At 38.1% G+C, this 15014-nt stretch overlaps 1 protein-coding gene across 5 annotated transcripts in view; it reads left to right on the top strand.

Annotated features, from left to right (window-relative positions):
* The window catches only part of UNC79 (unc-79 homolog, NALCN channel complex subunit), a 160987-nt gene that overhangs the window by 28466 nt on the left and 117507 nt on the right, over positions 1–15014 (top strand). For 4 of the 5 annotated variants that reach the window (XM_060261829.1, XM_060261828.1, XM_060261827.1 and 1 more), the window contains exons 5-10: positions 4751–4843; positions 7271–7326; positions 8370–8499; positions 10138–10202; positions 11247–11335; positions 12659–12699. In XM_060261829.1, coding sequence (XP_060117812.1) covers positions 4751–4843; positions 7271–7326; positions 8370–8499; positions 10138–10202; positions 11247–11335; positions 12659–12699 — 474 coding nt within the window. Of the gene's footprint in view, positions 1–4750; positions 4844–7270; positions 7327–8369; positions 8500–10137; positions 10203–11246; positions 11336–12658; positions 12700–15014 lie in introns of those variants that run through there. The other variant, XM_060261830.1, reaches the window with a different exon arrangement.

The raw sequence follows: 15014 nt of genomic DNA, 5'->3' as shown, positions 1-15014 counted from the left end.
CAACAGAAAAGTCTTTGCAGCTTTCTTAAATTCATATCCCAAGATCCTAGAAATTTCTTGTTGAATCATCTGCCAATACTTTTTTGCTCTTTCACAAGTCCACCACATATGGTAGAAAGAACCTTCATGTTTTTTACATTTCCAACTTCTATCTGGCATCTTATTATTCATCTTTGCCAATTTCTTAGGAGTCATATACCATCTATACATCATTTTAAAACAGTTCTCTTTAATACTATGACACGTCAAAAGCTTCATAGAGTTCTTCCACAAATATTCCCAAATTTCTATCTGTATTTCTTTATTTACATTAATTGCCCACTTAATCATTGAGATTTCACTACTTCATCTTCCGTAGACCATTTTAAAAGTAATTTATATAATTTTGAAATTAATTTTTCATTGTCTCTAAGCAGAACTTTTTCCATTTCTGTTTGCTCTTTTCTTATTCCTTCAGTTTTAATGTCATTCTCCACCAAGCTCTTTATTTGTTGCATTTGAAACCAATCATATTTATTATTCAGCTCTTCAGCAGTTTTCAATTCTATTTTACCACTTTGTATTTTTAATAGTTGATTATATGACAACCACTTTTCTTCACCCGTCTCAGCTGTTATTTTTATCACTTTGGCTGGCACTATCCATAACGATTTTCTCTCATCACCATATTTCTTATATTTCATCCATGTATTTAGCAAGCTGCTTCTTATATAATGGTGAGAGAAAAAGCCATCTATCTTTTTTCCCCATAATACATATAAGCGTGCCAGCCAAATTTATTTCCATGACCTTCAAACTCTAAGAGTTTTTTATTTAACATTATCCATTCTTTTATCCATACTAAGCAAACTGCTTCATGATATAATTTTAAGTTTGGTAATTGAAATCTGCCTCTCTCTTTTGCATCTGTTAAAATTTTTATTTTAATTCTTGGTTTCTTCCCCGCGCACACAAACTCTGAAATTTTTCTTTGCCATCTATTAAATTGTTTACTGTCTTTCACAATCGGAATAGTTTGAAACAAATACATTATTCTTGGTAGAATATTCATTTTAATTGCGGCTATTCTACCCAACAGTGACGAATTAAGTTTATTCCACTTTAACATATCCATTTTACGCCATAGTTTCTCATAATTATTTTTGAACAAATCAATATTCTTCATTGTTATCTCCACACCCAAATATTTTACCTTGGAGGTAACTTCACAGCCCGTTAGTCTCTGCAATTCTTGTTGCTTATTTATTTGCATATTTTTACATAGAAGTTTTGATTTTTTTTAATTAATACAAAGTCCTACCAACTCTCCATATTCTTGTATTTTGGCTAACAACAAAGGTGTGACTTGTATGGGGTTTTCATTTATAAACATTATATCATCTGCAAATGCTCTGTATTTGTAAGTAAATCCTTTTACTTTTAATCCTTCTATTTATCTTCTTGAATTTGCATCAGTAATATTTCAAGAGTCATTATAAACAACAATGGGGAAAGTGGACAACCTTGTCTTGTACCTTTACTAATTATCATGTCTTCTGTAAGATCAGCATTTATACATAGCCTTGCACGTTGTTCAGTATATATTGCTTTTATCATTCTTATAAAGCTTTCTCCCAGCTCCTTTTTCTCCATTACTGCAAACATAAAATCCCAATTTAAATTGTCAAATGCTTTCTCTGCGTCCACGAAGAATAATGCTACTTCCTTTTCTGGATGTCTTTCATAATATTCTACAATATTTACAACAGTTCTGATATTGTCTCTTATTTGTCTTTTAGGAAGAAACCCCGCTTGATCTTCCTTTATAAAATTTATCAAATATTGTTTAAACCGTTCTGCCAAGATTCTTGTATATATTTTATAGTCATTATTTAATAATGAAATTGGTCTATAACTTTTTACGTTCGTAACATCTCTATCTTCCTTTGGAATCAACGAAATAACAGCTTCCTTCCACGTATTTGGTATTTTCCTTTTTGTTCTTATCATATTCATCAATTTCTGAAGTTTCGGGATTAACTCCTCTTTGAGGGTTTTAAAAAATTTAGCTGTATATCCATCTGGCCCAGGTGCTTTTCCATTTTCCATTGCATTAATTGCTGCTTCAATTTCTATTTTTTCAATTGGATCGTTCAAAACTTTTCGCATATTTTCTGCTAAGGGTGCTATTTTTATCTTTTGTAAGTACTCATCCATCTTTTCTTTCCTTATTTTAACACCTTTAAATAACTTGGCATAATACTTAAAGAATTCTCTTTTTATTCCTTCTTGATCTACCACCTCTCTTCTATCCACCGCAATTTTATTAATAATTTTACTTTCTCTCTTTTTCTTCAGTTGCCAGGCCAAATATTTTCCGGGTTTGTTTGCTCCCTCGAAAGATTTCTGCTGCAATCTTTTCAGATTCCATTCCAGTTCTTTATTTAACAAATGTCTCATTTGCGTTTGTAATATTGTAATCTCCCTTATAATTTTCTTTTTCCCTGGCCTTTTTCTCAGTTCCCCTTCTTTTTTCTTTATTTCATTTTGAATATCCAATATCTGTTTTTCTTTTGCCCTCTTATCTTTGTTATTCAATGTAATCAATATTCCTCTCATTACTGCTTTATAAGCATCCCAGACCATCTGAAATTCTATATCCTCTTTATCATTTATTTGGAAGAAAGCTTTAGTTTCATTTTCAAGAGATGTCACTATTTCTTTATTCTGTAGTAAATCTTCATTCAATCTCCATCTTCTCAACTTCTTAGACAATTTTGTAATCCACATTATTGGGTTATGGTCAGCCCCAATTTTAGGTAAAATCTCTATTTTCTTTGTTATAAGGCCTAAGTCTTTAGTGCCCCACAACATGTCAATTCTGGAAAAAATTTTATGTCTTGCTGAAAAAAAGGTATAGTCCTGCACTTCAGGATTAAATTTCCTCCATATATCCTCCAAATTTTCTTGTTTGACCAATTCAAATAAAGACTTTGGCAATTTTCCTTCCTTATTATTTTTTTTACCCCCAGACCTATCCAGTGTGTTCTTAATTGTTCCATTAAAGTCCCCCATTATCAAAACTTGGTCATAAGTCAGTTCATCAAATTGTTATATAATGTCTTTTAAAAAAATCCGTTGCACCATTTGGTGCATACAGTCCCAATAACAATTTTTTTTTTTGCATTTAATATTATTTCTACCGCTACAAATCTTTCATCTTTATCTTTAAACACTAATTTCGGCACCAATTCTTGTTTAATATAGAAAATCACTCCCCTTTTCTTCTGTTCAGCCAATGAATAAAATTCTAGTCCCAGTTGTTTATTCCATAAAAATTTGTAATCCTTTTGTTATGCACTTCTTGTAAACAAACTATGTTACAATTTTGCTTTTTAATCCAATAAAACGTTGCCTTTCTTTTTTGTGGTGAATTGAGTCTATTTACATACCAAGATAATAATTTGTAATCCATCATGGTGCAAATTCTTTATGTTCTTCATAAAACCTACGCAGTTCCTGTGTGCTTGTAATTGTAATCCTTTTTTCTTGCAGCTCAAAGCTCAGACCTTCAGGTATTATCCATCTATACCTCATTTCATTGTCACATAGTTTTTCTGTCAGTTTTTTGTATGCTTTACTGTCATTTATCACTTGTCTTGGCAATTCTTTCATGATTCTTACTCTGCTGCCCCCCACTATCAATGTCTTTTCAAAATTTTTATTCAAGATTTTTCGCACCATTTCTTTTTTCATATATCTTATAACCACATCTCTTGGTAGATAATTTTTCTTGGCATATAGTGAGTTCACTCTATACATATAGTCATACATGCTTCTAGTTCCTTCAGGATCTTCCTCCAAAAATTCTGCAATTATTCTTATTATATATCCTTTCAAATCAGTCTCTTCATCCTCAGGTACTCCTCTCAGACGTATCTGGGTTTCCATCAATTTGCAGTCATGAATTGCCACCTTTTCTTGCATTTTTAGCAAGGTGGAATCATATACTTTCACTCTCTCTTCCACCTCTTGCAGGTTCTTTGATGTTACCACAGTCTCATTTCTGAGATCTTCTATATCTTTCCTTAGCTCTTCAATGTCTTTTCTAATTTCTTTTTTAGAAGCAGTTATCATGTCTCTCACCCCTTTCATCATCCTGGCTTCCATTGCTTCTAATTGCTCTTGCATTTTCTCCATTGAGGCAGTCCAACTGTGGGAGAGCCAGTTTGGTGTAGTGGTTAAGTGTGCGGACTCTTATCTGGGAGAACCGGGTTTGATTCCCCACTCCTCCACTTGCACCTGCTGGAATGGCCTTGGGTCAGCCATCGCTCTGGCAGAGGTTGTCCTTGAAAGGGCAGCTGCTGTGAGAGCCCTCTCCAGCCCCACCCACCTCACAGGGTGTCTGTTGTGGGGGAGGAAGATAAAGGAGATTGTGAGCCGCTCTGAGACTCTTCGGAGTGGAGGGCGGGATATAAATCCAATATCTTCTTCTTCATCTTCTTCCTTGCAAGGGTTAACTTATGCTCTGACATTTAAAAAAACACCGAAAATGTTGACCTTTCCAAATTAAATGTAAACTATCAGGTTTGATAGAGTAAGGCTTGCCCTTTTCAATAAGCCTAATTTTGCCGTCCTCAGAGCCTCCTGGGCTCAGATATTAATTTTTGAAGTTTTTATTTCTTCCAAAATGGCAGTCGTGACTTTCTGCTTCCCTGATCAAAAATGGCAAATTTGTACTGCTAACTACTGAACCTCTGTTTTTCCTTAGTGGGCTCCTCAAGAAGAGAAGGGGTTCCAGCTCATGTCAATCTATCTGCTTCTTCAATGCTAATGATTGCAATGCAGTATACATCCAATCCTGGTACGTATCAGCCTTTTCTGGTAGTTTGTACATTTGTCAAACTTCCATGAAATGTTACATAAAAAGCACACAAACGTTTTCTTAGGAGGGATGTTTGAAAGCTGATGCTGCAGGAAAATGCTTCTTATGCTTGCATTTTGAAAAGGAATTAAAAAAACATTCCTTTGAAATTGCTGAGCCTGGAGCAGCCAGTTTGGAGATAACAGATTTCACAGTGTTACAAGCATAAATGTGCTTAAACTTTAAAAAAAGCTTTGAACTGCTTCTAAAAATTCTATTTTAATACATGAAAGTAGAAACATGTCATTTTTTATCACTATGGCGCTAGTGATAATTAAGGAACACTGAAGGTTGTGTTAAATTTAAACAGAAAGCTGTTGATTGCCTGATCCGTTGCACAAATTATGGCTGCCAAAGGACAAAGGACAAATTATGGCTGCCAAATTCCTTGTGGTTACTAAGGAAGAAGCAGGTGGGTTGGATTTGACTCATGGAAGCCTAATCCGTGATCATGTGTAGTGTATAAGTTGCCACATTTTTTATTATGGAAAAATTTCTTGCCTGCAACAACCCAATAACAAGAATCTACAGCAAAAGTATTCCACATTACATTTCAGTGCCCTGAAAAACTTCATCTACTGAGCTTCTGCTATCCAGATAATACTACTCCTCTGTCAATAAAAAGACAACAATCCTTGACATATCAAAAGGAAACCAAAATACATAGAGAAAGGGCATACACTACAAACTGCTATATTTTGACTGGAATGGCTTCCCTAAAGAATCCTGGGTATTATATCTCTTTTCAGGAGAGGAATTAGAACAAAATAGGAGTCAAGTTTCACCTTTAAGACCAACTTAGTTTTATTCAAAACTTAAGCTTTCGTATGCTCTAAGCACACTTCATCAGACGAGGAATGCTTAGAGCACACGAAAGCTTAAGTTCTGAATAAAACTAAGTTGGTCTTAAAGGAGCAACTCCTATTTTGACTCCTATTTTGTTCTACTACTTCAGACCAACACAGCTGCCCACTTGGCTCTATCTACAAGGAGAGGGATTGTTAAAGGAGCTGAATGCCTGGCATTGGGTGGAGAGCTACGGTTTATATCAGATGAAATAATGTAATATAGGCTGTACAAAGACTTGTGTAATAAGCCAGCATTTTGTTTCATGGTGTTTACTGTAGCCCTGTTCATATGTTACACCGAATGCTTGTACATCCTTCGTGTCTGCCATGTTAGAAAGAGCCAACGCACTTTCACTTTACAAATGAAACTGGGGACCAGGACCTGTGTAAATGTGGGATGTGAATCACACATTCAGCTATACACATGTTGAACATAACATGAGAACTGTGCAACACAGATATAAAGAAAACTCAAGTGTACTTTGTATGTGTGATCACTGCAAGTTGTGAACAGGGCTTTTGCTGAGCCCCAACAGGGTTTGCTATTGTTCCCATGATAGCAACTAAAAGGAACTGAAATATTTTCTAGTTCAGTTGTGGTAAGCTTTGACATAAAGAGCAATTATTCAACATTTCAGTGCAATTAATCAGGGTTCTAAGGTGGTTTGCTTGAGATTGATGGGACCCCACCCCACCCCGCCGATTAGCTTTTAATTCATTTGTTTAACACATTTATATATTGACTTTCTAACAGTATAAAATCTGGCAAGAGGAAGTAGTACACTGTAGAGATTGTCCTATGCTGTTGGTTGTCTTCTTTGGGGAGTCAAAGGTATGAGATCCCTGGGCAGAATGGACATCTCTTGCCTTTCCCTCAGGGTTCCACAGTTGTAAAGTAGCTTCAGGGAAAGTGGGGGAGGCCGGCCTCAACTTCTTTCCCTCAGGCCTTCATGATATGATGACATAATTAAATTGGTGAGGAATGACTGGATTTGATTGGATTTCAAACGTTCATAATCAGTGGTCCTCTTTTTTGAATGGGCCTGTATATTCCTACACACTGACATCTCACATGCTGTGGAGATGGTTCGTGCTAACTTTTCACATATAGGAGAAGTGTGACACAAGGACATAATTATAGATGACATCTTCTGTATTCATTCTGAGATGGCACAGGCCTATGGGGACTATACCATGTGTCCTTGAGGAACATCTGAGTTGGCTTCCAGAGTTGGGATATGGTAACTGTAATTTTTCTGGGACCACTTGGTTTTTAGCCACTGTGTGACACAGGGTGTTGGACTGGATGGGCCACTGGCCTGATCCAACATGGTTTGTCTTCTTATGTACTATCAGAATGAAGAATGGCTTAAAAGAAACACTATTGCTGTTGTTTTGCTGCATTTGCATTGGCCTGCCAGCCAGATCTCAATTAAACCAATAAAAATGGAACACAACTTTTCTGTTCTTTGATTTTGCATTTCAACTGGTCTGTCTCCATTTGTCTTTTCTCATCCAGTGTATCACTGTCAGTTACTGGAATGCCTTATGAAGTACAAACAGGAAGTGTGGAAAGTAAGTGTTTGGACCAATATATTTTGTGGGAACAGTTACACAGACACTTCTTTATTGAAGTGTCACTTCAAAAGAGCAACAGTTTGCATGTTTGATACCTTAAGTCTAGGTTATATTTAGTATTGATGAAGTATGAACATATTAATTTAAAATTTCAGTTGTACATTGCCTCCTCTTTCCCTATTCTCTGGTTCTGGTTTCAGGAGTAGATGAAGCCATTTGAAATCAGGGAAGAAATAGTATTGATTAAATCTTTAAAACAGGATGCACATGCTAATATGCACATACAAGGGTGCAGTGTCTTTTGCAAAACTTGAAGTCCTTACATGCATATGAGGTACCTCAAAGGCTGGTTGCTTGAATATTGGTTGATTGGATTTTTAGTATGTCTTTCTCACTGAGACTCAATGTGGATTCCAAATATGAGCATGCCCACACACTGAAATTTTCTGAAGGGGCATTGCTCTGAGTCCCACCATCTTTTAGAGATTTTGTGGTTATGGGGGTGCAGATATGACAGGGACTTCTTGGTGGCAGCACCGAAATTATGGAATACTCCCCTTCATGAGGTTCATTTGATACCATGTCTATTAGCTTTTCATTAACTGGTGAGGACCACTGTGTTTAAAAGAAATTACTCTGAAGTAGGAACATTTGTTTCCCTGATGAATTTTTTGCTGACGTATGTGCTTTGGGTTCTGAGAGTATTCTACTGTCAATTTTTGCTATTTTAATATAACAAAATGTTTAATTTTTCTTACTTGGTTGTAGAGCGGATGGTATGTGATTTTGGCTTATTTTTAAATAATGGTATTCTTCATGCTGCTTTGGAGAACTTGAGGACCCAAAAGCAGGATATAAATATTTTAACAAATATCCCTGAAATGTACATGAACATACTTAGGATATTGCCAGAGCTTTCAGTGACAGAAGTTCTTCTCTTATATTATTTTGGTGCAGTTTTCTTTCTATGTCCTATCTGCTTCTCCTGGGGATACTGACATCTTCTGAAATTGAACTTGCTGCTCCTGTTTTTGTTTTAGGATTTGCTGTATGTAATTGCATATGGCCCCTCTCAAGTAAAACCTCCTGCGGTACAAATGCTTTTCCACTACTGGCCCAACCTAAAACCTCCAGGGGCAATAAGTGAATATCGAGGTCTACAGTACACAGGTCAGTGAAGCACAATTCAGCTGCATGTTGATAGTAGATGGTAATGATTTGTGGAAAGTTCTGTAGCATCCCCCCCCCCCAAACACTGGTTTCTATGTACCTTGCTTTTTAGCATCATATAATAAATTCTTACAAGGTGTAGTGTGATTTCTGTTAATATGCTTGCCCCCCAAAAAGGAGCAACAAAAATGACAACAGTTTCCAGCTTCTTAACTTTAAAATGAGTTCAGCTTTGGGAGAGTTTGCCAAGAAAAAGTGTGGAATGCCCTTCGGTTTGGTTTTCAATCTGAATCTGTCAGGAATGTTTCAGTTAGAGGAGATCCTCTCTTAGGGCAGAGAGTTGGACTAGGTGACCCATTGGGTGCCTTTGAATTCTATGATTCTATAATGAAATGGTTGAATTCTGCAGCATCAGCCACAGAATCTGTCAGTCTGCCAGCTGTGCTAATTTCTTGCTTGTACCTCCCTATGTAGAGGGAAAACTTTTTTCTTCCCGGACCAGTGAAAAAAGAAACTCTTCTTTCTCACCTTTGCTTAATTCTTTCTTGCTGTCATTTAGGGCTGGTTTAAACATGTTCATTTAGGGCTGGTTTAGACATGTTCACAGGTTACTTGATTTCTCAGTACTGAATGTGTGAACTGACATCACTGCTGAACATTATGTTGGGAGATGTTAACAAACGTTCTGCACGTAGTTTGACCTGTAGGCCAATTTGGAAGCTCCCCCGCTGTGTTCAGTCTAAATGTGCCTTTCCTTTCCAGTACTGAACTCTGAAAATAATAATAATAATAATCTGGTGCGAAAAGTTGGGTATGGATGCCACTAATTGGCTAGTGTCCATGCTGCCAAGAAATCTACCTTTAATCTACAGAACAATTTTGTACAGAACTTGATTTAAAAAAACCTCACATTTTCCAGCAATAAAGCAATGAATTAATTGCTAAATGTACTTACCCTGCTTTAACTTTCTTTAAAGGTAGACTGCCCAGCGGGGTCAAGGGGTGGGGACAGAATTGGTGGCTGAACCAGCATTTGATGCTTCAGTATATATGACTGTCATTCAAACTGTGATGAGGGGAAGAAATTCTGGCTCTTCTTTTACCCTATGACTTTCTTTATCTGCAGTGGTCCTTTGACTTGTGCAAGGCATCATTTGAAGCTGCAGATGCCGTGGTGAATTTGCATGTGTGAATTAGCTACTAGCAATATCTTTTAAAAAATAATATGCAGAATTACTCTGCTGGAATGTCCAAGACTTTCTGCACATGATATGGACTGTCATTACAGTCTAGCTCAGAGGTTAATGGTTCACTAAATTCTCAGTTAGGGTTGTTTTCTCAGCTGGGCTGCTTGAGATCTGGATTTAACCGGAATTGTTGCACTCTGAAATTGCATCCTTAATGCTCAGCTGGTGCATATTCTCTCTGAGATACAGCTGCATAAATGCTGATGCTGGGCTGATAACAGAATCAGAGATCAAAAGTTTTTTGAATCCAGCTGGAGTTGAAGACCAGAATTTAAGCCCCAGAGCTTGTCACTTTAATTGCTACAAAGGATCCTCTCTCATTGCTGTTATCTAATCCATTTTTAGCTGTTCCTTTGCTTATGTGTTTATCAGTGGTGGTTTTGTTTTTCAGCATGGAATCCCATACACTGTCAGCACATTGAATGCCATAATGCTATTAACAAGCCAGCAGTGAAGGTAATGGACATATTTACACCCCTTAGATTTTGCCCACTGAAGAACCATTCTACCAATAATTATATTCAAATAGTCACAAGAATTTCAAGGCGGTTCTTTTTTCAGAGTTAGAAAGGAAAGCCTTTCTCTGTATCACTTTCTTATCCTGAAATCCTGCTTGCCACTCAAATCCTAGCAATGCCAATGGTAACTGAGATTTAGTGAAGCTGAATATGTTCCCACCCACCAAAATGTCTGCATGAGAAACAATCACATTACCTCTTTTACTGGGATTAATGAATTCCAAGCGACTATAATCCAAGCAGACATTCAACACTTTCTCTGTCTCATGTTTCCTCCTGCCCTTTCTCTAGGGAGTTCAGGAACAGTATACATGGCCTACCTGGATAATAATGTCCTGTTCCTTTAATGGAGGTTAATGTGTGGAAAATAGGCAGGTGAAGCTTTCCATGATATGGAGGTAAATAATATCATCTGCTAAACAACATTCCATAAAGTCTCTATTAAGGTGTCAGAACACTTTTCTTTCTCCAAGCTGTGGGAGAACCTAGCACACAGAGTTCTCTCTTGCTCAACTTCACTCATCTCTGATTATCCTTTCCTTTACCCAAGCAGTGGCAAAAAGCCGGTAGGCCCATCTGGGGATGTCCAAAGCCCATAAACATAGATTTTTAAAAATCGGATTTATATCCCATGCTACGCTCTTAATCTCAGAGTGGCTCACAATCTCTTTTATCTTCCTCCCCCACAACAGACACCCTGTGAGGTAGGTGGGGCTGAGAGAGCTCTCATAGAAGCTGCCCTTTCAAGGACAACTCTGCGAGAACTGAGGCTGACACAAGGCCATTCCAGCAGCTGCAAGTGGAGGAGTGGGGAATCAAACCCGGTTCTCCCAGATAAGAGTCCACATACTTAACCACTACACCAAACTGGCTCTGTTCTATCTATGCAGGAGATCATCTGCTAATGAAGATTAGAAGATTCATTGACTGGAATGCCTTTTTTGGAGAGAGAAACTGATTCTATTCTTCCTATGTGTTTCAGATGTGCATAGATCCTTCCTTGTCTGTGGCTTTGGGTGATAAACCACCCCCTCTCTACCTTTGTGAAGAATGCAGCCAGAGGATTGCAGGGTGGGTAGACTATGAGAGGCCAAATCCAAAAATTTGAAACCTATCAAGAATATAGGAATCTTGTACTTTAAAAGCTATGTAGTAAAAATAAAGCTCTTGCTCAAATGAAATTATGCAAGTCTCAGAGAACTGAGCTCTAGAGATATAATCTTTTTCTTTCAGTTTACCCACCAGACCACACTGTGATCATCCAGTTAGTTCAGAGTTAGAACTTAAGAACCGATTAATATGTTTCTCTTTCTCCTGGAAGAGATGGCAGAAGGACGTGTGCGAGAAAGGCTAAGATCATTCCCCACATCCCTGGACTCCAATCCAAATTTGGATCTCCTACAGCTGCTATTAGCATTTTTTTTTAAATCTCAGAGTTAATTTTGATAATTTCTTCTGTTCATAGGAGTCTTCCAATAATGGACGATTCCTCCCATGCAGGGGTGGAATTCTAGCAGTAGCTCCTTTGCATATTGGGCCACACCCCCCTGATGTAGCCAGTCCTCCAAAAGCTTACAAAAAAGAGCCTTGTAAGCTCTTGAAGGATTGGCTACATCAGGGGTGTGTGGCCTAATATGCAAAGGAGCTCTTGCTAGAATTCCACCCCTGCCCATGTATTACATAAAAACCAAAGTGGCAATGGGCAACAACTCAAGGAAGACTCTTCCATTCCCAGAAGGTCACCTTCTATGAACAGAAGATTCCTCTGAGAACCAAAGAGCACCTTTGCTACAAAAATCCAGTCATTTTCAACCGCTTGCTGAAACAGCTTGCAATGAAAACAAATTATGTAGGCCAGAAGCTATTCTCCTTATACTAGCTTCCTGCTTCATAACTCTTTTGGTGCCACAGTGACACCACTGGCAGAGGAAGGTAATTTGATTTGATAGAAGTCACCTTGGCGTTGAAGTCATTTTTGATTTAAACCTGAAGCACAAATAATTCAATTTAATAGGAAGTCTGGCTTCTCTACAGAGGTGGTGTGCCTTTTGAGATTGGAGCTGTTCGTTCTTTTAATGTTTGTTTTTCACCTTTTGCCATCTGAGCATAGCCAGAATGTTCTGTATTTTTTTCATTTGCTCAATTAGAATGTTCAGCGTAACCCATGAAAGCTGAGAACTGCAGATGTGACTCCAGCACAGTAGCTATTAGCAGTAAACACCATGCAACAAAGATGGGCGAATTAACACAATCCATTTAAAAAAAATAAAAAGCTTTACCTAATTATAATGAGCCCACCCTGTTCAATTAAAACATGGCTGTTTCATTTGGGGTGAAAACAAAACAAAAAACAAAACCATCACGAACTACTGATTCTTCTTTTTTCCTTTTAAGGGATCACAGTGAATGGTTGATTGATGTTCTGTTGCCACAAGGTAAGATTTAATTTAGAAATGGATAATGAATAATATTGACTGTACTGCCATAAGGGTGTTTATAGAATCATAGAATTGTGGGATTATAAGGGTGCTCAAAGGTCATTCAACCCAACCCAATATATCAGTAATTCTCAGGACATAATCAGTTGCCACAAGAGAATTATAGGTGTGCTGTGTGAAATACATTTATTGAACCAACCAGGGCTTTTTCATAGAAAAAGCCCAGCAGGAACTCATTTGCATATTAGGCCACATCCCCTGAAATCACCATTGTTTAGCAGAATCATTTGCACTTATAGGGGGCATGCCCAGAGCAGTGACTCACACAGAAACCCAGAGTGAACTCCTGTGAGGACTAATGCTTTCCCCCCCTCAAGAGTAAAACTAGACAAGATGCTGGGAGAACTGTGATCAGATCTTCTGAGTGTTTGTAAAAAAACAGATTTCAGCTGCAAAGTCCTGATTCAGATTGGTGCAATTTGGGAAGGGGAGAAGATGCTGAACACTTCTATCCCTGCACGATTTCACTGGAACCTTGGGAACTGCCCACCACTGCTGCTATTAGGCTTGAAAGGAAAGAAGACAAGTAAAAGGTGGTTGCCCATTTGCTAATTAAGGAGTGGAATCCATGACCAATAATGAGTGGGTTCCAGTAGAGATCAGTTGCATTTTCCTTTTTAAAGATGTTGGGAAGACCCAATGGTGATCCTTCTAGTTGGGTCCTTAGACACACTAAAAGTAAATGTATTCAGGTGTAAGTTGGCCACCATTTTTATTCAGAATCAGAATTTTGACCCTCTGTCAAGAACCCACCATAGTACCATTCAGCTGTTCAGTTTCAATATACATTGGTGTCAGCCACACCTACTATTCCAGTCCCTGACTTGCATACATGGCAGGAGAGTTCTGAACAGAGACTGTTCTTCTAAGTTCTGTTGTTTAATTGAGAAACCTGTCAAGCCCAGTGTCTCTGGCTGTGCGGAGATAGTCTGTGCACATACCAAGTTAGATTCTCATGGTGTGTCCATGGACAGAGGGATTTCTGACCTCAAAATATAACTTTGTCCCTACTTCCCTCCTATTGATGCCCCAAATGCCCCTGAAAGTTTGTTCCAGAGGGGAGCTATCTCACAGAAGCAGATTTTCATGGGGTAATTTGGGTTGCAGCAGAAGATAAGAGATGAGAAAATCATGTTCTAAGGACAGAAACCCTATTGTCTGCTTTGGTGGATCCAAGCCATCTGTTTATACCTCTGCATCAACATCAATTGGCTGTAGGGACAGTGGATGTTATCTTGTTTCTTCTCCATCTATGGAATAGACATAGAGCCCCAGTGACAAAGGACTGTCAGTCCTCATTCCAGCTTTTTGCATTGGTGCAAGAGTGATGTGTGAGCTGTAGTTACTGAAAAAAAATGTAGAATTAAAACTTTTTCAGAGAATCAGTATATTGACTGCCTCTGTGTGTGTCCCTGCACACAAAAGCTCATACCTTGAATAAGCTTTTGTTGGTTTTAAAGATGCCACTGGCCTCAAAATTTGTTCTACTGCTTCAGATCCACAGCTGCTTACCTGGATGTGTCTCTCTGGGTTTTTTCTGAACAGATTATGCTGGGTTTGAAGGAAAATCATAACATTGTCCGTGGCACCAGTTTTATTGTTTTCATAATGCATACCCTAAGAATTATTTAGGTTGTGGTGAACCCTGGTTGCCCATCCAGTAGATTTCCTCTGGTGATGGCCCTACCAATTTATTGATGGTTAGATAGAAAAATCAGATTTGGTTGCATTTCTGTTCTTGAAACTTCAACACACTCTACTTATTCAAGCCTTCCTCTGTGTGTGTGTGTGTGGGTGTGTGTGTGGGTGAAAAGTGCTGTCAAGTCACAGCCAATTTATGGTGACCCTGTAGAGTTTTCAAGGCAAGACCCTTTCATAGGTGGTTTGCCATTGCCTGGCTCTTCAAAGCAACCCTAGATTTTCTTGGTGGTCTCCCATCCAAGTACTGACCAGGGCTGACTCATTTTAGCTTCTGAAATCTCACAAGATCAGTCTAGCTTGGACCATCCAGGTCAGAGGGAAAACCTTCCTACCTCACATATATCCTGAATATAACTGGCTCATATTCCTCTGATGAATTCTCTAGCTTCCTGACCAAGCTTATCAAGTTAGCACCATGTAACATTTCCATGCAAATGAGAAGCAGGGAACTGTTGCTAGGTGTCTTCTACAGGAACCTGATTTCCATCCAGATTCTTGCTAAACACAAACCTGCTTAGCTTCGAAGATGTACTTACAAATCTGTGTCTTAT

The sequence above is a fragment of the Heteronotia binoei genome, chromosome 21 (genome assembly GCF_032191835.1).
Source record: "Heteronotia binoei isolate CCM8104 ecotype False Entrance Well chromosome 21, APGP_CSIRO_Hbin_v1, whole genome shotgun sequence".
Classification (NCBI taxonomy): domain Eukaryota; kingdom Metazoa; phylum Chordata; class Lepidosauria; order Squamata; family Gekkonidae; genus Heteronotia; species Heteronotia binoei.
This window is presented reverse-complemented; position numbering and strand designations above follow the sequence as displayed.